The sequence below is a fragment of the Ailuropoda melanoleuca genome, chromosome 17, assembly GCF_002007445.2.
Source record: "Ailuropoda melanoleuca isolate Jingjing chromosome 17, ASM200744v2, whole genome shotgun sequence".
NCBI lineage: Eukaryota > Metazoa > Chordata > Mammalia > Carnivora > Ursidae > Ailuropoda > Ailuropoda melanoleuca.
Window position 1 is genome coordinate 14,068,727 of NC_048234.1, and position 20,878 is coordinate 14,089,604.

The 20,878-nt window shown below is 60.5% G+C and overlaps 1 protein-coding gene across 1 annotated transcript; it reads left to right on the forward strand.

The window, feature by feature from the left end:
- Positions 1–1,960: 1,960 nt before the first annotated feature.
- On the forward strand, positions 1,961–18,899 carry SUSD3 (sushi domain containing 3). The gene is made up of 5 exons (XM_034647415.1): positions 1,961–2,109; positions 12,407–12,595; positions 14,045–14,189; positions 14,743–14,904; positions 18,310–18,899. Exons 1-5 carry the CDS (start codon positions 2,022–2,024, stop codon positions 18,503–18,505), a joined length of 780 nt encoding a protein of 259 aa, XP_034503306.1. The 5' UTR covers positions 1,961–2,021; the 3' UTR covers positions 18,506–18,899.
- The last annotated feature ends 1,979 nt before the right edge of the window (positions 18,900–20,878 follow it).

The window sequence follows — 20,878 nt, forward strand, 5'->3', positions numbered from 1 at the left end:
TCAGAGCCACGGTCCCTGCCCCAGATGGGGGGATGAGGTGTCAGGGCAGGGGGGTGGCCCAGGCAGTCGGTCATCTGAGGTGGGCCAAGTGCCTTCCCTCCCGGGCCTCAGTTTCCCTTCGTGCACACAGTTGCTGGACTCTCCAAGAGGCCCCAGAAACAGTGGATGGGGCAGCTCAGTTCATTCTTCATATCAGCTATGGACCCACCCCGAAAACCAACCCCAGTGTCCCCTGCTGCTTCTGGAGATGGCTTTGATGGCGAGCGGGTGTTCTGAGCCGTGACGAGGGACATGGTTTCCCCCAGGCTGTGGCAGAGGTCCTCGGCTACCCCTAGCTGTCTAACGGTATAGAAGGAGGCCAGCACCACGTGCTTGAACACCCAGAACACGCAACCAAGCCACACACCAAGAAAAATGTCTGTCCCTGACCTTGATACCACCTGTTACAGGCTGAACTGCACCCACCCCACCTCCAAAATTCAAGTGCTGAAGTCCTAACCCCCAGCACCCCAGAACATGCTGTGTTTGGAGACAGCATCTTTCTCCAGGTAACCAAGTTACAGTGAGGTCAAAAAAGCTGACACTAATCTGGTAAGACTAGTGTCCCTATAAAAGAGGGTAAAGTTGGGCACAGAGACAGAAACATACAAAGGGAGAGCCAGCTGCGTGAAGTCTGGAACGGTGCTGCCACAACAAGGAACTGTGGGAAGCGGAGGGAGGCCTGCAACAGATCCTTCCTAGCGCCCGTGGGGGCGTGGGTCGCTGACACCTGATCTTAGACTTCGGGCCCCCAGAACCCCGAAAGCACATTGCTGTTGTCCTAAGGCACTCAGCCTGTGGCCCCCTGTTACAGCAGCCCCAGAAAACATACACACCCTAAGTGGTCAGGCCCCATTCAGCATTTTGGGCTCCTGGAGGCCATCCCGCCTCCCCTCCCAGCCGTGTGTGCAAACCCTGGAGATGGGCTGGGGGGCATTTGGAAGGGAATTCCCGACCTCCAGTCCCCTAGCATGGTCTGGAGGGAGCCCTGTGGACTCACCTGGCTTCCCGATGTGGCAAATGGAAAACACCTGCTTGGTCAAGGGAATCGAAGAAACTCATCATGTGTGGTGCACAGGTCTGAAGGGGGGACTAGAGATGGGGCAAAAGCAACTCCCACCCAGCAGAGGGGCAGGCCCCTCACAGATTCTACTGGGCTAGGAGAGCAGAGGTGGGGAGGGGCTGCTCTGCTGGAAAGCTACTCTGTGGTCCCAGGGGAGCTCTCACTTCTCTGCTGCCATCTGCCAGGCCCTCCAGAACGAGTCCTGTCCACCTGGCCCACCTTCCCAGACTTTCTGAGCCAGCCACCGGACTTTTGGCTGTTCCTCAAGCTTCCAAAATATTCCAACCTCAGGACCTTTGCATCTGCTGTTCTTTCTGCTAAGGAAACTTCCCCCTGCTCCGCAGGGCTACAGCTCCGGTGTCAATGGTAGGAGAGGCCCCTGGGCCGTTGCTAGGGCTGGGGGCTCTGCCTGGGCTGGGCGGGGTCAGAGGGAGAGGAAGGGGCGGGCCGCAGCTCCCAACCCAGCCGGGTACCAGGAACCAAGGAGCTGAGCCGGAGGGAGCGAGCCAGGAGCGGGCAGGTCCCCCGGGGTGTGTAGGTGCGGGCACAGCTGAGCCCAGGGGTCTGAATCCGCCCCTGGCACCTGGGGTTCCTCAGTGCAGACCTACAACATCTACCCCTAGCTCAGAGGGCCTGGCCCACGGAGACCTAGGCGGGGTCACCATGTGCCCCTCACAGAGGACATCTGGCCTGGGGGACCGGGGTGTTCGCAGGGGCGGGAGCCGAGGGCAAAGCCCGTGCAAGGCCGTGGAGCGAGACTTCCTGCACTGCCAGCTTGGCCCCTTGAGGGTTGGGGCTCCCGCGGGGCCGGCCCCGCCCCCAGACCCACGGGGCGGGGCCCGTGGGGGGCGTGTCCGGGGCTGCCCCGCCCTTCGGGCTCGGGCCCCGCAGTCCCCGCAGAGCGCCGCGGAGCGCAGGGATGCCCCGGGCGGTCGCTACCCCTCGCCGCAGGGCGAAGCCCGGGCAGCGCGCGGGGGACGCGGAGCCCTCCCCGGGGAACCGCACAGGTGAGCGCCGGGGCCGCGGGCCACGAGCGGGGCTCTGCACCCATTTCACGGACAGGGAAGCCGAGAGGCGGGCGGCACGGAGGAGGCGGGGAGACGGTGCGCACAGCCGTGGGGGCAGGAGCACACAGCCGGGAGAAGGGGCGCACAGCCGGTTCCGGGACGGCCCCCAGCCGGACACCCGCCCTAGAACTAGCCTTCCCGACCCTCTCCGCCGTCTCGGCCGGCGCCCAGGCAGAGCCGAAGCCCGGCTGCAGGCGGTTCGAAACCAGGCGGCGGCGCCCAGCCGCCCACCCGCCCAGGTGCGCGCCCTCTCCCGGTGCGGCGCCGGCTCGGTGCAGGGGAAGTCGGTGCGGCGGACGTGGGGAAGGGGCCTCGCTTTGCGGAGAGGTGCTCCTGGCTGGCCCCCCACCCCCACTTCACAGGTGGGGAAACTGAGCCTGGAGGGGGAACGCTGCCCGAGGTCCCGGGGCTGCCGGGCCGGGATGAGCTCCGGGGTCCGGGACGGAGGGAGGGCTGGCAGTTAGCGTACTTGATGATTGATTTCGAGAGTGTTTTGATGAGGGCTCACCGTCGTGCTTCGGCTGGGGTGTAGGAAACTCCTCCGGAGCCCCAGGTTTGAAAGCCGGCTTTGCTGCGTGAACGCGTCTACAGCCCAACCCTTGTCGAAGCAGACGCGCATGCCCAGAGCCTCCGCCTGGAGCCTGAGGGTCTCTGCACACCTGTGCCCCAGGCCAGGTGCAGGATCGACCTGGAGGAGCAGGCTGCCCGGTCACGCCCCTGGGGTGCAGCCGTTCAGGCCTTCAGCAATGACACCGGCAACGCTGGGGGGCACTGGCGGGCAGTTCTTTCTCACTTGGGGAAACTGAGGCCCAAGGGGGTACGTTGCCAGCAGAGCAGACGTGCTCAGCTTTGGGAAGAAGGAGCTGAGACCTGCCCCTGGCTGGGCGAGGGGGGTTTGTTTTCTTTGACGCCCTCCCACCCCACCCCTCCCGAGTGCGGTGCTTTGCTGCTTTTCCTGAGGACCGTGTGGCTTTGTTGCAGCACTGCCTGGGGAGGTGGGTGTTGACCAAGACCTGAAGGACTTGCACAAGCTGAGCCTAGGATGGGGACAGGGAGGTCCTGATGTGTTAGCATACAAAAGACTGCCGAGAACTCAGCGTGGGGAGGGTTCTCAGGGGTCAGTCCCTGCCCTCTGGCCAGCCCTGACGGGCCCCACCCCTGCTTGTGATCCGCTACGGCTACCGCTCAGCCTCCCACACGGGAGCCCTTCCCCAGCACGTGGGCTTGGAAGCCCCCTCTGACCCGGCATGGGTCTCTCTGCCTCTGGCCTCAGTTTCCCCATGTGCTAAGCGGTGGGCACTGTATACCTGCCCCCAGGCTTGTGGGCTGGCCAGGCGGAGTCGGGACGCCTGTGCACCCACCCTGGCCATGGTGGCTCTGCTCCTGGGTAACAAGTTCATCCAGACTCCACCACTCCCCTGCCCCGTGGCCCTGGTCTTTTGAGCTGTGAAATGGGAGCCTTCTTGTCCCTGTGGGGTTGTGAAGGGATGTGTGTGTGGGTCTTTGGGAGACACTTCGGCACTCCCTAAAGCATAGCACGGAGGGTGTTTTTCCTGCAGTCATAGAACAGACGCATTACTCTGCTCTCCTGAGAGTAGGTGTTGAAGTCCAGCTGCGTCCTGGGGTCCACGTTCTTCCCCCATCACCCCTGTGTGGCTGGTGAAGGGCAGGTGGAGGAGGCTGGCTCAGAGCAGGGGCTTAAATGTTTGTTGAGTGGCTGACTGGGTGCCCAGCCCAACCCAGAGGCCACCCTTCCACTCCCCACAGGCCCCCACTGGCTCTGGCCCTTGTCCCAGGGCAGCTCCAGCAACTCCCTGCTGGGGGAGATTGTGCACTCACGCAGCCCTGCAGGAGGGACACAGGGTGCCCGCAGCCGGAGGTGACCCCCATCCCAACCTTCTGGAAGGCCTTGAAGGAGGGGCCTGGGAAGAGGGCAGCAGGAGGACCCAGGATGGCGAGGGCATGCCCTGGGCGTCGCTCCTACAGCCCTGCAGCACAGCGGACCTGCACTTGCTCCTTCACAGAGGAGAAACTGAGGCCCGGGGGAGCCGTGGGAATCCAGATTGGCCTGTGTTCCCCCGAGGCCAACTCGGCCTCCTGCCAGGTGCGGGCAGAGCCTCGATGTTCTCCCCTGAGAGGTTTGGGCGGCATACTCCTCCTGGGTCGGAATCAGCCTGGTTCTCTTCTGGAACACACTGTTTATTCTGCTAGTGTGAGCTGACCTGCCAGCCTCCAGGGGAGTGCCTGGGTGACCCCGTCTCCACGGTGGCCATGGTCCAGGCCCACCCTCCATGGGGAAAGGAGCTGTGCTCCGAGGGCGAGTGTCTTGCCCGAGGACACACAGCCAGGGCTGTAGGCCTCCCACATGAGGCTGTTCCTCCTGCTGGGGTCCTGGGGTCCCACCCTCCATAGAACACCTGTGTGCGCGCAGGTCACCCTCTTAAAGTCTCCTCCTCGGGTTTCCCTTTCCATTTGGGGGAAACAGACTCAGAGCAAGAAGCAACCGCCAGTGGCGCAAAGACCCAGGCCCAGGGTGGGCTGTCCCTGTGGCCTGCCTCCCCCATCTCCAGTGTTCCTCTGGCAGAAGTGGGACAGGTAACTTATTTACCTGGGCCCCTGTGGCTGAGGTCAGGGTTTGGGGCAGCGTGGTCTCCAGGAAGGAGGAGGGGAGGGGCGGGCCTGTGGTCCAAGGTTCCAGATAAAAGATTAACAAGCGAGGCTTGTTCCTTACCCTGCTGGCCACGCCGGCTGGGCCGGGGAAGCGCCTGAGTCAGGCCCTGCTCTCCTCAGTGTGAGAGGGGAGAGGAGATGCGGGCCTTGGAGAGCAGGTCTGCCCCTCACTGACCTGGGAGCCCACGGGGTTTGGTTTGGGTTTGTGTCTTCTTTGCATCAAACCCATTCACTGTGTTTTTCCTCCTTTAGGGTGTATTTGGGCATAACAAAAAAGAGAGGTGTTATAAAGGGCCTGAGGAAGAATGCAGCAAAAGCTGAGGAAGGGCTGGGGGTGCAGCGTCCAGTGTCTGGGCGGGTCACAGGTGGGAGGGCCGTCCAGGGGCCCCTGGGTGTCTGTGAGGGTTTTCAGCAGGGACGGGAGAAGATGGGATTTGCCTCTTAGACATCGAGGGTGGGGCTGTTGGAAGGCCAGTGATGGGGGTCTGGGGGTCTCCAGGCTGGGGAGGGGTCAGTGAGGGGTGTGAGCAGAGGCTGAGTTTGCAGTGTGTAGGGGCACGGCCGCTGCAGCCAGCTGGCCCAGCCGCCGAGCCTTGGTGACTCCTGAGGACAGCTCTGGGAGGGCGTCTTGGGCAGGTGTGTCCAAACCCCCAGTAGTGCTTTGGCACCGTCGCACCTCCCTGCCCTGTCCTGGCTGTGTGTCACCAGTCCTGCGAAAGGCTTGTGGGGACCCTGCCAGTGGACAGCTGGGGCCTTGGGTGGCCACTGTGGACCTCAGCTTCCTCATCTGGAAAACGGGCTCAGCCTGGGGAAGGGATGCAGGAGACCCCGTAGGAGCCTGGGGGTGGGAGGGTGGCAGGCAGAGGTGTCTCCGGTACCACGGACTGGAGGGTCAGAATGAGGCGTGAAGCCCCCTCCCAGGGGAGAGTGTTTCTGAACTCTGGGCATGGCTCTAAGGTTTCCATGGGTTGGTCCTCCTGTTCTCATGACCCTGGGGCGCCGTCGCCCCGTTCTGCAGAGGGGCCATGGAGTCTGCGCGAGAACCTGAGTCTGGGAGGTGGTGGAGCAGAGTCTGAGCCAGGGGAGAGGGCCTGAGGTTTGGGGGCTGGGAGACACCTCCCGCTCGTGCGCCTCCTGTCCAGGCTCTGGCATTCGGGGGCCTGAGCTCCCAGCCTGGCCTCCTCTGCAGGGGGGCTGTGGGCAGGGCTGCTCGCCCTCCCCTCACGCACCAGGATTATTTCCTCAGGCCTGTGTTTTCAAGTGTTCAAGGTGCACACTGCCGGCGGTGCGGCTCCCTGCCTCTGATGGGAATGAGCCGCCCCCCCACCTCTGCTGGGACTTGCAGAGTCTGAGGCCACGGGCTGGGAGGGGCCAGGACTGCATTGCAGCCCCCACCCTGAGTCTCTCAGAGCCTTGCTGCGTGCTCACTGGGTGAGCCCCACATCCTTCTTCCTGTCTTCTGTTGGGGTTCGCCGCGGAGGGTCTGCAGGTCAGCGCCGCCCCTCCCCCGCCTCGGATGCCCCCTCACTGTCCCACCTGCGCAGCTCTGAGCGCTTGGGGAGGAGCACTGCCAGCCGGTGAAACCGAGGCCGGGCACCGGAACTGGCGGCAGCCCAGGATGTGACTGTTGACCGGGGCCCTCCCCCCACCCCACGCACACACCAGGGGCGCTGTGTCCAAGATGGCAGTGGTGGTTTCCCTGCTGGGGCTGCGCCCCCGCCCGGCCCCCTGCTGCACCCACAGGTGGGTCATAGGCCCAGAGCGGCAGAGTGACGGGGTCACCCAGCGGGTGGTGGCTGGGGGGGGGGCTGCAGAGCTGGCTTGCTGCCAGCTTCCTGGGCCGGTGGTGTAGGCAGGCCGCGCCCAAGGGGTAGGGGTCTGGGCTGGGCCCTGGGGGGGCAGACTGTGCCACCCAGTTACGGGCAGCAGTGACGCTTGCTGGGGACTCTCTCCCTGGGTCTCAGTGTCTGGGACATACCCTCAGAGTTGAAGGGATTTGTTACCACGCCTTCCAGCTTGACTCTCACCGTGGACCTCTCACCAGTGGCTCTACCCGGCTCCCACCGCTTGTGTCCAACCCGGGGGGCACCTGGCCTTCTTGAGAGAGTTCGAGCTGTACAGACCTTGCTCCGGGGCTGGTGCTGGTGCGAGAGCAGGTGTGGGGGCTGGGCAGACCGCTGTGAGCACCCCCAGGGCTCAGCCCCCTCCCCTCCCCCTGGGCCACGCGGGCAGTGCAGAAGGAAGCCGCTCAGCCCCACAAGAATGCAGAAGTGATAGCTCTAAATCGGGGGCTGGGAAGTGCTGGCTGCCTGCTGAGCCTGCGGAAGGGGCCACGTGGCCGGCCTGTGGCTGCCATGCTCTATCTACCAGGTTCCAAAGCGCCCTGCCCGGAAGGACAGCGTGAGCCCCGGTCCAAGGATCCTGGGGGGGGGGTGGCGCTGACGTGGGGCATCCTTCCACTCATGCGTGAATGCGTGGATTCACTCCTGCGTGGCGGAGCTTGGTCACTTACGGGCTGACTCTGGAGTCAGACTGTGTGTCGCATGGGTACCCCCAGGCCAGCGAGTGGAAGCGGGACGCGTCCAGGTCAGGGCACAGGGCGGGCGCTGTGCCCATGCCCTTCCACCCCCGCCCACCCTGATGTTGTTTTTTTATTTTTATTTATTTTTTTAAAAGATTTTATTTATTTACTTGACAGAGATAGAGACAGCCAGTGAGAGAGGGAACACAAGCAGGGGGAGTGGGAGAGGAAGAAGCAGGCTCCCAGCAGAGGAGCCTGATGTGGGGCTCGATCCCATAACGCCGGGATCACGCCCTGAGCTGAAGGCAGACGCCCAACCGCTGTGCCACCCAGGCGCCCTGGGGTTGTCTTTTTAATGTTGACCAAGCTAACAGGCCAAAAACGACCTCACATTTTAAATTTGCATTTCTTTGATTGACAGAAGTATTTCCCTAAAATCGTTTATAACTCATATGCCATATGATTCACTCATTTGAAGTTACATTGAACGCATGCAGCTTGGTGGCGCGTGGTGCGTGACAGGTCTGTGCGGCCGTCGCCGCGGTCCGCGGTGGAACATTTTCATCACCCCAGAAGGGAGCCGTGCGCGTAGCGGTCTCTTCGCGCCCCTGGCTAGTCCACTTTCCCTCGAGGATTGGCCTCTTCCCGGGGGTTCCTAGAAATGCAGTCAGACCACGTGAGGTTCCGTGGCCGGCTCGGCCCCACGGTGGGTCTGTGCCTCTCTCCTCTGATACTCCGTGTGTGGCTTGTACCTCATGCCATTTCTCCGTTCATCAGTTGGCAGACATGAGGACGCTCTGGGAACGTGTGTGTACAAGTCTGTGCATGTGTTTCCATCTCGGTCCTGGAGCTGGCGGGACGTTGCTGCCTCACGTGCTGACTCTCCCCGCCAGGGCCGCGCGAGGCTCCGGGTTCTCCGGCTCCCGGGTACACGGGTTCCCCTCTGTCTCACGTACAGGCGCTTGTGGGTGTGAAGCCATAGCCCTGATCTGATTGGCGCTTTCCTCAAGGCCAACGATGCTGACCATCTTTTTGTGGGCCCTTGGTAAACCTTTAGAGAAATGTCCATCCAGATCCTTTGCCCATTTTTAAATTTGGTTCCCTTTAAGCACCTGCCTTCAGCTCAGGGCCGGGTCCTGGGATCCAGTCCCGCATCAGGGCTCCCTGCTCAGCGGGGAGTCGGCTTCTCACTCCCACTGTTGCTCCCCCTGCTTGTGCTCGCTCTCTCTGTCTTGCTCACTTGCTCTCTCTGACAAATAAATAAAATATTTAAAAATAATAATAATTTTTTCATTCTTAATACAAGTCCCTTAGCAGAGGTGTGATTGGCAAATGTTCTCTCATGCTCTGTGGCTTGTCTTTTTACTTTCTCGAGCATGTCCTTTGAAGCACAATCATTTTTAATTTCGATCAAGTCCCATGTATCTATTTTTTGCTTTTGTTGTTTGTCTTTTGGTGTCATATCTGAGAAATTGTTGCCTGATCCAAGGTCAGGAAGATGTATCCCTCTGCTTTCTTCTAAGAGTTAGCTCTTAAATTTAGGTCTGTGATTTGCTTCAAGTTAGTTTTCGTGGACGGTGTGAGCAGAGGGCCAGCTCGACTTAGCACGTGGATATTGTCGTCCCCGCACTGGTTGCTGGAGCACTGTTCTCGTCCCCACTGAATTGTCCCGGCACGCTTGTCGAAACTCGCTTCACTGTAAATATGGGTTTATTTCTGGACTCTCTGTTCTGCTCCATTGGCCTCAACGTCTGTCCCTTTATCACCGTAGTTTTGTGGCAAGTTTTGAAATAGGAAAGTCTGAGTCCTCCAACTTTGTTCTTTTTCAAGATTGTTTTCGTGTGGGCTCCTAGGTCTTCTGCAAGTCCTTATGAATTTTGGGACCAGCCTATCAGTTTCTGGAAGGGCGGCAGCTGGGACTCTGGGAGAGGCCATGTGGCGTGTGCAGATGAGTGGAGGCAAGCGTCCGTCCCCACGGGGCCCGTCCCCCGGTCCGCAGGCGCAGGAGGCTGCCCCTTCATTCAGGAACTTTATTTCTGCCAGCAATGTCTTAGAGTTTTCATGGTTTAAGTTTTGCCGTTCTTTCGTTCAGTTTATCCTACGTAAGTACACGGGATTGCTGTCTTTGTCTCGCTTCCAGGCTGTTCACGGCTGCTGTGCTGAATAGGACGGATTTCCGTGTGTCGGTCTTGTCTCCTGTGGCCCAGTGGGACCTGCTTATTAGTTTCTGTAGGTTTTTACTAGATTCCTGGGGATTTTTCTAGACCCAAGATCATGTCATTGGATGGAGAAGTTTTGCTTCTTCCTTTCTGATGTGAATCCCTTTTATTTCATTGTTTTAACTGATTGCCCTGCCCCTGGTTTTGAGACATTTTGTTTTTCTTTTCTGATTGACCCCTGCTTTTCTGTCGTGACTTTGGACACTGTTGTTGTTAGGTCAGTATGGTCTCTGAGGGAGACACGCCCCCTGCTGTGCTGCCGCGTTACTTCCAGGCCCTCCCAGTGGCCAGGCCAGATCGGTGTCCTCCCGGGAAGGTGGGGATGAGGACTCCTCCCCGCTGTCCTCTGGGATGCTTATGAGTGCTGCACCAGGCCGGGAGGGAGGGCCCTTCTTGACCTGAACATTCTATCGGAGCTGCATTGCTGGTGGTGGTAGTGATGTTGGTGATGGACACCCGCACACAGGGAGGCCCAGCCCTGTCCAGCCTTGCGGTGCCTCAGTTTCCGCATCTGTGAGGGAGTGATGGACTGCCCTGCTCACGGGAGCGAGGCACCCATTAGGTGCCCAGCACGTCTGAGCTGATCCGGGAGTCAGCCCCCCACCAAGTGCACAAAGCATAAGGCCCCCGGCTCACATTCTCCCCCACATTGCAGCCTGTGGGCCCCCCTCCAGGTTCTCGGTGGGGCCGAGCACTTGCAGCCTGGCAGAGCCCAGCCGGACGCCATCACTCACGGTCACTGCACACAGCCAGTGTTCAGGCAGCCACGGCTCCTGCTGTTTTCCTGGCAGGGGGCGGCCAGGCTCTGCCCCACACGAGGCCGATGCTCAGGGTACGGCCTCCTTCGCAGCCTTGCCCTCACAGTGTGGCAAGGGGTGGCCTGACCTCCCCCTGCACGGGGCTGGCTGTGCACAGACGTGTGACTCACCGTCTGGGGCGTGCTCTGCCCCCACAGCCTGTGTGAAGAAGGGCTCCGTGGGGGGCACTCCAGCTCCCTGCAGATGCCCTGCATATAGATTTTAAAAGCAGGGCCCACCGGGTTTGCTGGTGAATTGGCCATGGATTGAGAGAAGGAGTCGAGGAGGGCTCCAAGTTTTGGGGCTGGAGCGAGCGAAGGAAGGAGGCCTGGTGCTAACGTCAGTGTGAACACGGGGAAGGCCACGTGAGATCAGGCTGGGGAGTGCGGGAGCTTGGCGGGTCATCATGTCTGGCGCCCCCCCCCCCGCCCCAGGCATTGTCCTGAACAGAGAAGCTGAACACAAGGGGCACGTGGCTGGGGGCGTGTGTGTGTGTGCACACTGTCTGTGTCCGCACACGTGTGTGGAGAAGCTGGCCTGGAGCCACCTTGCCTGGTTCCGAATCCCTGCTCTGTGACCTTGGTAAGTGACTTAGCCCCTGTGCCTCAGTCTGCTGACCTGTCAGGTGGGGAGAATGGCGGCTCCCCAGGAAGGTGCTGTGCGGATCGATGCGTTAATGCGGGTAAGGTGTGTGTCCAGCGTCCGGCACGCAGTAGTCTCCGGGAAGTGCCTGCTGTGGTCATGGTGGTTATTTGTACAAGTGCTGTGATTGCTGCTGCATTCAGACGGTCTCTGCACCCTCATGTGGGACAGCGTGGTGGCGTTTGTCATGGGGACGTGCCTGGATTCCCTGCCCGGGCCCCACAGCAGGGTGCATGGGTGGTTTCCAACCCCCACTCTAATGCACGCCCCGGGGGGTGAACATCCTGGTGTAGGAATCCTGGCTGCAGACTCGTAATCTTTCCTTTGGCTAAATTCTCGGATGATACAGGACACAAGGCTCTTCACATCATTTTCCCAGACTCGTCCAGGGAGGGTTGGCTCCGCACCGGCCAGCCGAGTCCCAGAGTGGGCGGGCGTTCCCAGCCTCAGGACCTTGGCCCCGGGTTTTTTCCCTTCCTTTTTGCCAGCCTGGGGGGGGAGACCAGCTCTCCCCACCACCGTGAGGGCTAGCGTCCTTTCCTGCCGCTCGGCTCCTTGCGTTTCTTCTGTGAGGTGCCGCTTCCCACGTCCGCCGCTCCTGCTCGCGGGGATGTTGCGCGTGTGTGGATGTGTGCGTTCTCACACGGCTTGAACCTTTGTCCTCTGTTCCCCAAGTATCTTCTCCTAACTGTTTCTGCATTACGGGGAACAACGGAAGTTTTCCTGTTTACTCTTCACACAGTCGCGCTGCCCGCGTCTCCCTCCTTGCTTTCTGGACGCTGCCTCCGGAGCTGCGCCGAGATGCTAACCATGTGCCGTTGACCCTTGAGCAACACGGGTCAGGGGCGCGGCCCCCACGCATCTGAGATTCAGGTGTAACTCGGGACCCCACGGAAACTTTACCACCGCTGGCTCCTGGTGACCGGAGCCCCACGATCACATCAACAGCGGCTAGACACGTGGCTTGTGTGTGAGACGTGCTACGTACTGTGTTCTCACAAGAAAGGGAGCTGCGGGGGGGGAGCACATGTCGTTGGGAAGGTCGCAAGTAAGGGAAATACGAGGACAGTTCTGTCCTGTAAAAAGTCCAGCATCAGTGGACCCCAGCAGTTCAAACCGTGTTCGTCCAAGGGTCACCTGAATTTGCTTTTGTGGTCTTCTGACACAAACTTATGTTTTCAACACCGTGGTCTTCTGAACCTCTGGAGTTCGCTTAATGTGGGAATCGGCTCTGTGTTTATCCCTGTGCCATCGGCGAGATGGCCGCCATGCCCGGTGGTCTGGGCCGTGGGACCCTCTCCAGAGTGTCACGTGGCTGGCAGGGCTCCTGCCCGCTCTCCACCCACCAGGGTGGATCCTTACACCATCTCTCCTCTTTTCTTCCCTAGGTGTGTGCACACGCGTGCAGCCACCGCCGCGGGGCACCCTCCAAGTCCTCCGTGGCAACGGCACTTCTGTGGGGACTGTCATCGTGTTCCGCTGCCCCTCAGGCCACCAGATGGTCGGGTCCGGCCTCCTCACCTGTGCCTGGAAGGGTAGCGTTGCCGACTGGTCTTCAGTGACCCCTGTGTGCAAATGTGAGGCCCGCTCCCCCCCAAGCTGCCCCTGGCTCAGCACCTGCAGGGGGTGGGGGGCTGTTGATCCACGGAGGGGGTGCAGTGCTTAGGGGGTCACTGCTGGGTCCTGATCCCGGTGCTGGCAGCTGGACAGCCCCCACGGGGTTTCATATCTGCATGTGCGCTCAAGGCCCAGCAGCCTGGACCCTGGCTCTGCCACTGACGTGGCTTGTCACCTCTGAGAGGTCACTTGTGCCCTCTGTCATCTTTGAAGCAGGCAGCTACATTTGTTCATTCATCCATTCTTCACGCACACACGTGGCAGATCTTACTAGGAGGGTGCCACGGATTGTATGTGCCACGGATCCTAGAACTGGGGACACTGACTGGTGCTCCCAGCCCTGGGCTCCCAGTTGGGGGAAGGGATGGCTTTCTAGCTGTCGAGTTGTATTTTACACAGGGTGTTAATAATACCGACCACAGCATTTCCCAAAGTGCAGTCACTGTTGTGTTGATGTGTGTGTGCTTTGAAGACGGCTGGAGTCAGGCTGCAGTACTTCTCAAAGCCTTTAAGATGCTCATGTGCCCGATGAACCTCTGAGAAAGAGGGTGCCCGTCAGGATCAGACTCCAGGAGACAGAAAACGCAAGACAATGGGTTCGCCGAGCTGGAATTTCCTCTTGCCCCGGGCCCTCAGGAAGGGCATCTAGTATGGATCCCCCTGTGGGGGGACACAGGCCGCTGTGGGGTGTGGCTCGGGGCAGGGCCCAGGATGGCGACACTGTTCTGGCCAGGCAGGGCAAGGAAGCTGCAGGGGAGGCCAGGAGAGGTCCACAGTGTGGGTGGTCTGTGTTCAGCTAGGGCAGGGGATGGGGATAGGGGTGTGAGCAGTGTCCGCGAGGGGGGAGGGTGTGCAGTGTTGCTCAGACTGAGACCCTACCAATGACGCTTGGCCCTCAGACTGAGACCCTACCCTTGTTTTCCCAGAACACCCTTTAGAATCGGATAGAACCACTTCTCAGCACGTAGCTGAGGTCCCACGGCTGGTAACTGGCAAGGGCCCTTTGACCCCGAACACAGCCCTTTTTTTTGCTTTTGAGCCCTTCAGCAAAGTGACCTGAGACAGTTCCTAGGCACCCGGGGGGTTGTGCCGCTTACGACCTTGCAGAAGCAGGCTGTGGGCTGTGTGTGGGCATGTGGGGCCCAGGCTGCAGTGTGTGGGAACCAGGGGACCGCCACAGACCTTGCTGTCAGAGCTGTTTCCAGCATGCCATTGTGAACTACACACCCTCCAAAACCCTGCTCACATACCGCGTCCTTAGACGGCAGTGTTCCTCGACAGCCCCACCCGACAACAGTGTGCACAGAACTTGGCCCCAGCCACCAGCACCTCCCTGCCTCCCCCATGAACGGAGCTTGCTGAGGTCCTCAGCAAACCCCACGCAGGAGGTGGCCTTGTCTCCCCTGCAGCCGTGCCGCCGTACGAGACCTTCGGCTTCAAGGTGGCTGTGATCGCCTCCATCGTCAGCTGCGCCATCATCCTGCTCATGTCCATGGCCTTCCTCACCTGCTGCCTCATGCGCTGTATGAAGAGGAGTGAGCAGCCATCCGACAGGTACGCTGGCCCCGTGGCCTCCCGCCCCCACTGCTGCCAGAGCCCGAGGACAGAGGGCTCTTCACAGGCACCTGCCGTCCGTGCCCGGGCCTCCTGCGGCCGTGCCGGGACGCCGGGGCTGCCCTGGCCACGCAGGGAGCCGAGCTACTGAGCGCTGCCCCACAGCAGCGGGGCTGCGGCATCCCGTGGCTCCCCGAGCCTCACGGCCGTGGAAGGTCTTGCCTAACGGGCTGCACGCATGCGGCCAGTGTGGTTCTCCTGCAGTCTGGGCCCGCTCACGGCTTGCGCCCCACTGTGCTGGGCGAGCAGGGCTGACCGGCGATGGCAAGTTTTCGCCGGCGGCTGGAGGCTGGCCCACCACCACTTTTCTTTTTCACCGTAATGTAGCATTTCCCGTGTGTTTTTCCTTATAAAGTATTGACAGCATGCAAGCTGCCATCTTCACCCTCTGTAAGTGTGCGATTTGGGGCTCGGTGTCGAGCTTCCCGCCACAGCGGTAGGGCCGCCTCGTGGGTTTTGCAGTCCTGAGCGTCCTTCCCCCATCTCTCCCCAGGGCGACCCAGCTGTGGCTCCAGCTGAGAGCCGGGGACTTGGAGACGGTGCCGCCCGCCTACCTCGGCCTCAAGGGTGTGAACAACAGCAACAGCGGCAGCCGCGGCGGCGGGGAGCCCGGGGGCCGCCCTGGCCAGGCGCATGACAACTACAGTTTCACCACGTGCGCACGGGGGCGGCGAGGGGGGTGCCGGGGCGAGGGCGGGGGCTCGGCTCGATCAGGACACCGCCACCCCACTGGCTTCCCAGGCTCACCTGGGCCTCCACTCCTGCCCTGCGCCCGCGGCCGGCGGTCTTTCTAGCCCTGGGTCCGCACTCCGCATCTGAGTCCTGCAGAGACGTGAGCTCCCTTCCCGAGGACCCAGCAGGGCTCCCTATCTCTCCCTGCCCTGTCTCTCACGCTTCCTGCACGTGTGCATACGCTTTCTGAAGCGTTACAAGGACATTCTCTTCTGCCCCTTTCTCTGACTCAGGGAGGCCAGTCGAGGCTGCACGTGGGCTGCAGAGACAGTGCCTCCCAATGTCGCTAGCTTTGAGCATGTGCCCTGTGACCCTGATGACAAATGGCACTGGCGGCTGGGGTCTCTGGGCGCCGTAAATGGGATGGCCGTCTGTCTTCGGCGGCATTGCCTTTCGTGGGCTCTGGGCCTGTGGTCCCACGGAGATGGCGTCCTGGCCGCCAGGCTTCCGCATGGCCACACTTGGGCTGCGTCTCTGCGAGGTGCGCCGTGGTGTGGATCACAGACGCGTGTCGGGCTGGTGCCCTGCGGGCATGCAGACGGGGGTCTGCGAGGGGCCACTCTGCGGCCCCCATGACATCTGACCTGTGGCCTCAGGGTCCAGGGACGCTCCAGCCAGAACCAGTTACTGCCCTGGGCTGACAGAACAGGGATTTCTGATTCTGCTGTGATTCTGCCACTCCTGTTTGAGGAATGGGGTGAACTCTGGTTTTTTTTAAAATTCCCATTCTTTTTGTTTTTGTTGTTTGGATGTTGCTCTGAACTCTTTCCTAAAACGTTATTTTGGGGAAATGTCTCGAATGCACAAAAGCAGAGGGAACAGTGTAATGGGCCTCCTGCCCCACTGGCCATGCTCATGGTCTCTGTCCCCTGGCTCCAACCCTTCCTTGGTGGGAGCCGTGCCATGCCCCATTCCTGCCTGCTTTCGGCACGCTCCTCCCCTCCCCACGTGATGCAGCGGGCCACCCACTGCTCCCTCTGCTGCAGCCCGGCCCAGCAGGTGGTGGAGGGCAGCACTCAGGAACAGGGCCGCCTGCCCTTTCCCTCCGCCCGTCCCCACCCGATGGCCATGCCGCGTGGTGGCCGCTTGGCCCTCGGTGTCCTCATTCCAACGGCGAGGGTCCCGGCAGTGCCTGGGCTGGGCTGGGAGGCGGGTATAGTGAGTGCAGGTCATTACCGTTCACCCTGCCCTTGTCACTGAGGCTCACGGGGTGGGGCCGTGCGTGGGCTTGGCGAGGCTGTCTGGTCCCGTGTCTGCGTGCCACGTGCTGGGCCTGTGGGAAGGAATCTATTTCCTGTCCCCTCCCTGGAACTCCAGATGAGGGTCAGGTCACGCACTAGGCATACACCGCAGTGGCCCGGCAGAAACGCTGCCTCACGCCCTTTCCACCGCCGCGTTCACCACCACACCACGCCGTGTTGTCCTGGCGGTCTGAGGCCCCCGGAGCTTCACCCCAAGTGCTCCACTCACAGCACTCGGGTTTGGGTGAATGTTTGCTTATGCAGAGAGGTTTTTCTTTTCCAAGATGACATTTGGGGCCACCCTAGGAATGGACTAGTGGGGCCAATGGTCTCTGTATTTTTATTTCCACATTCTTTCTCCAGGAGCACCAGTTGAGCCACTTTCCCGGCAGTGGCCCTGTCTCCGAGGGTCCTGATTTGTCCGCTTGCTTACTCAGCCAGTGCCAGCTTTCCGCTCACCGGAATCTCCTCAGTTAACACTGAGGAAGAGCGTCTCCCATGCCTTCGGTGCCGCTTGCATTGCTGGCTTTATTGTGGGTTTCTCTGCTGTGTGTCTGGCTGGTGACTGGTCAGTCCTGGGAGCTCTGTGTGCCTGCAGAATGGAACCTCACCCGCCCGGTGCAAGTGCCTTCCTCCTTGGCCCAGCCGTGTTGCAGGGCCGTGGCTAATGCATCCCCTTCTTGGACAGCCAGGTCCCCTCGGCAGGTTTCAGAGTTTTTTGGTCACCCCTGCCCAGTGGCGCCATCCTGGTTACAGACCTGTGACGGACTGTCCTGTGTCCCAGCTGGGGAGCGTACCAGTGGAATGGGGCAGGAATGGCTGCCTCTCGGATGTGCCCTCCTAAGCAAGACCCAGGTGCTCAGCAGCGCCCACTGTGGACCGGGTAGTAAAAGTTGTCTCTAGGAGGCAGGGTGTGCCCTTGACCTTGCTGCTGCTTCCTGGATGCCTCCTGGCACTCCCACCGTGCCAGACGCTCTTCTTTTTTTTTTTTAAAGATTTTATTTATTTATTTGACAGAGATAGAGACAGCCAGCGAGAGAGGGAACACAGCAGGGGGAGTGGGAGAAGAAAGAAGCAGGCTCATAGCAGAGGAGCCTGATGTGGGTCGATCCCATAACGCCGGGATCACGCCCTGAGCCGAAGGCAGACGCTTAACCGCTGTGCCACCCAGGCGCCCCCAGACGCTCTTCTAACTTGGGAGGGGGGCAGTGTTTTCATCCCATTTTAAGAAGCCTGTGCAGGATCACACACAACTAAGTGTAAAGCTGGGTTTGAACTAAGGTTGTCTAGCTCCAAAGTCCATAGACTCACCTGCTAAGCAGTCTTTTCTCTCCACTAATTCATTCATTCATTCACTTAACTCATCAGACTAACAGATAACTTCTTCATTTCTACTATTTCCTAGAGCTTTTCTGAGAATTAGGTGTGGATAGGAGCAGAGATCCAGGGGGGGCTTCCCAGAGGAGGTGATGCCTGCTGTGAACAGATTGGGAGACCCTGCATACTGGGGAGGAAAGACACAGCATCTTAAGTGGGGGGGGCACAGCCTGCAGAGAGCAGTGGCCATTGTACGCAGGAGAGGGGCCCAGTGGGTGGGGGCAGGGTCTGATCAGCCTGCAGAATGGGTTCCTTTTTGGGTTGGGGGTGGGGTGCAGAAGGGAACTGAAGATACAGACAGTGGGCGATCTGGTCCCAGACCACCAGAGGATAGCCTGACGGGAGCAAGGGTGTCTCCCTAGACATTCCTGGGACTCCTGTGTCCCTTCTCTGCCCCAGGGCAACCTGGCCAGGTGAGGAAGTCTGGCCCCTGGGGTTTATGCACACTCTGAGCCCCCTTCCTCAGCACCACCCCAAGAAGCCCCTTCCCACCCTTGGAAGGTGGGCATGCTGCTTCTTGGGTCACATACCTCTTAGGCATGAGGGTCTGAGGCCCACTCAGGGACACCAGTGGAGGGACCTCCTTAGGCTCAGGGCAGTTCTGAGCCTGCCCCAAGCCCACGGAAGGCCAGGCCCCAGGGGCCCGTCATGGGGGCAGGGTTACACCGGGTCCCCGCTGTTCCCCCAAGCTTTGCCTCTTCTTCCTGCAGGGATCTGGGTGAGGGCACCAGAGAGCTGGCTGGCGTGGCCCGCAGCGTGGACAAGGACCCCTGGACCACCAGTTGTCCTGCAGGCTCACCCCGTGCCCAGGCGATGGTGCACACGGCAGACCTGGGGCATGCCCCGCCTGCCTCCTGGCCCACCACAGGAATGTCCGGACAGCACATGGCCTATGTCCCAGGGTGACTGAGTCAAAGTCCGGAGCCTGCCCACCACCCAGCCACCTACATCTCGACTGTGTCCGGCTTGCGATGGGTCAGTGAAATCAGCTTCCGGGTTTAGGAATCCCTCAAGGAGCTGATCTGGGGACTCCAGAGGGGTGTCCTGTCCCAGGGGAGCCCAGCTGGAGCAGCTTTTATATATAGGGCTCCTTGAAACCACACTGGGGTTCTGGAACCAGATGCAGCCCCCCCCAGGTGGCTCCTTTAAAGCGACTGGGGGACGTTTTAATAGGCAAATCTCGTTTTGTGTGGTAGAGACAGCAGGGCCCCAGCTGGGGCATCTGCTCTCTGCAGAGTAGCCACGAGGGGAGAGGGGTGTGAAATAAACAATTCTAACACTGGAAAAACAAAGGTAAAAATCGCTGTCTCAATTTTCAGTCTCTCTGTAACAGAATGTCAGGCAGGTTTTATTCAAGGCGTAAAACAACTCCCTTATCACTCCCACTCAGGGCTTCAGGATTACAGGGCTCCTCTGGGCAGTGCGGTCAGCTGGTAACTGGCATCGGGCCACGTGGAGGCTGGCCGGCTCACACGTCCAGGTGCTGCAGCTGTTGGCAGAGACCTCGCTGGTGGTGGCCATCTCGAGTGGCCTGGGTCTCCCTGCACTCCGGTGGCTGGTGTCCGTGATGAGAGTCTGGCCTTCCAGGGGCCTGGGAAGTCATGCCAGGTCAGGGCTTCTGCATTCCACCTAACGAGGGGGCAGCTGGGCTCCACTTCTGCGTGGGAGGAGGACCAGGCAGGGGTGGACACCTTCAAAGCCATCCTGGTCCCCCTAACCCACAGCTGCCCAACCCCAATGTTGTCAGAGCAGTTCAGTGAGAAGCTGTCCGTGTCTCTTATCCCCTAGCCCCTCTCCCCGAGGTAACGGACATCGCGTCGCAGCGGGTGTCGGAGCGTCCTTCCTTTTTAAGGCTGAGCCCACTGCGTATGTCTGCCACATTTACATGTCCTTCCATCTGCTGGGGACACTGGCTTTTACCTCTTGGCTGCTGTGAATAATGTTGCTGTGAACATGGGTGTGTAGACCTCTGAGACCCCACTTTTTCTGTGTATACAGAAGGCTATTTTCAAATGTAGAAATCAGGGATCACCATGCCCTCCTCTCAGCGCAGCCTCAAACTGTGGGCTCTGGCTGCCTGGCTTGTGTGACCCTGCCGTCACCCACTGACTGCACTGCTGGTGGTGAGCTCCCAAGTGCTCAGCGGGGAGCGGGTGAGCGTCCCTAGGACCACCATGGCCCGAGTACTCACTTTGCACGATGGTGGGTGCGAGAGTAGGCGAGCGGGGAGGACACTGCGCCCCCAGCCAGGAGAGGAGTGTGGGGTCAGCCCTTTGACCCACAGGAGCCGAGACCACCTGCTGCTCCAGGGGCGGGGACAGGGCTGGTAGACCCCAGACCCTCTGCGTACTTCCACCCAGCTCACCTGAAGGACATATCCAGAGGCGCGGGTCCATACGCACTGGGTAGGGGCCCTTGGGAGTGAATCCCTGCCCCTGGGAGGCCTGGCCTGGCAAGGGACTCCGACTCTTTGAGCCTCAGTTTCCCCGCCCATCCCATAGCTGGAGTGATGTGAAGGTGGAATGTCGGCTATGGGGTTGCGCTCACCGAAGGTGGGGAGCGCTTGGGAAACCCTGCAGTCCCATTCAGACCCCAATGATATGGCGCTGGCATTACTTCTAGGGGGAGAAACAACCAAAAGGTAAATGCTAGGAGCCATGACAGTGTACAGAAAGTGGAATAATGGGGTCAGGCTGCATTCCACTGGGAAGCCGTTCTGTGAGGGAGCACCTGGGGTCCGGAGCTGGCTGGGACGTGCCCCAGCGCACAGGCAGGTGAGAGGCCAGGAGGGACTCCACGCAGAGCCCATGACCCTCCTGCCCTGGGCGGCCCTGCCCCTGAGGTCCCTCAGCCTGGGCCTTCCAGGGAAGCCCGGCTGAATTCGCTCCACATGCTTGGGGAGAGGGCAGCTCCCGTGCAGTGACTGCCCAGAGTAGGCCCAAGAGTTCTGAGATTTCTAGGCAAGTGCACCCATTCCCTGGATACTCCCAGCACACGCATCCGTGATGGGCAGTTCTGGCCCTGTTCCACAGGGGACAGCTGAGGCACAGGCAGGGGGGATGCGTGGGCCTTGGGGGGTGGAGCACTCTTGTGCTGTCCTTGAAGTGAGTGCTGGGTCAGGCCCCGCATGGCAGATTAGAGCCATGAATGTGGGAAGGCCAGCACAGAGAAGGAACCATGTAAGACCCAAGCCCTGTCCGCAGTGGCCGTGTGAAGGCACCACTTAACCTTCCCCACCAGCTCTCCATCTCATAGTTGGGAGCAGAGCTCATTCACCTG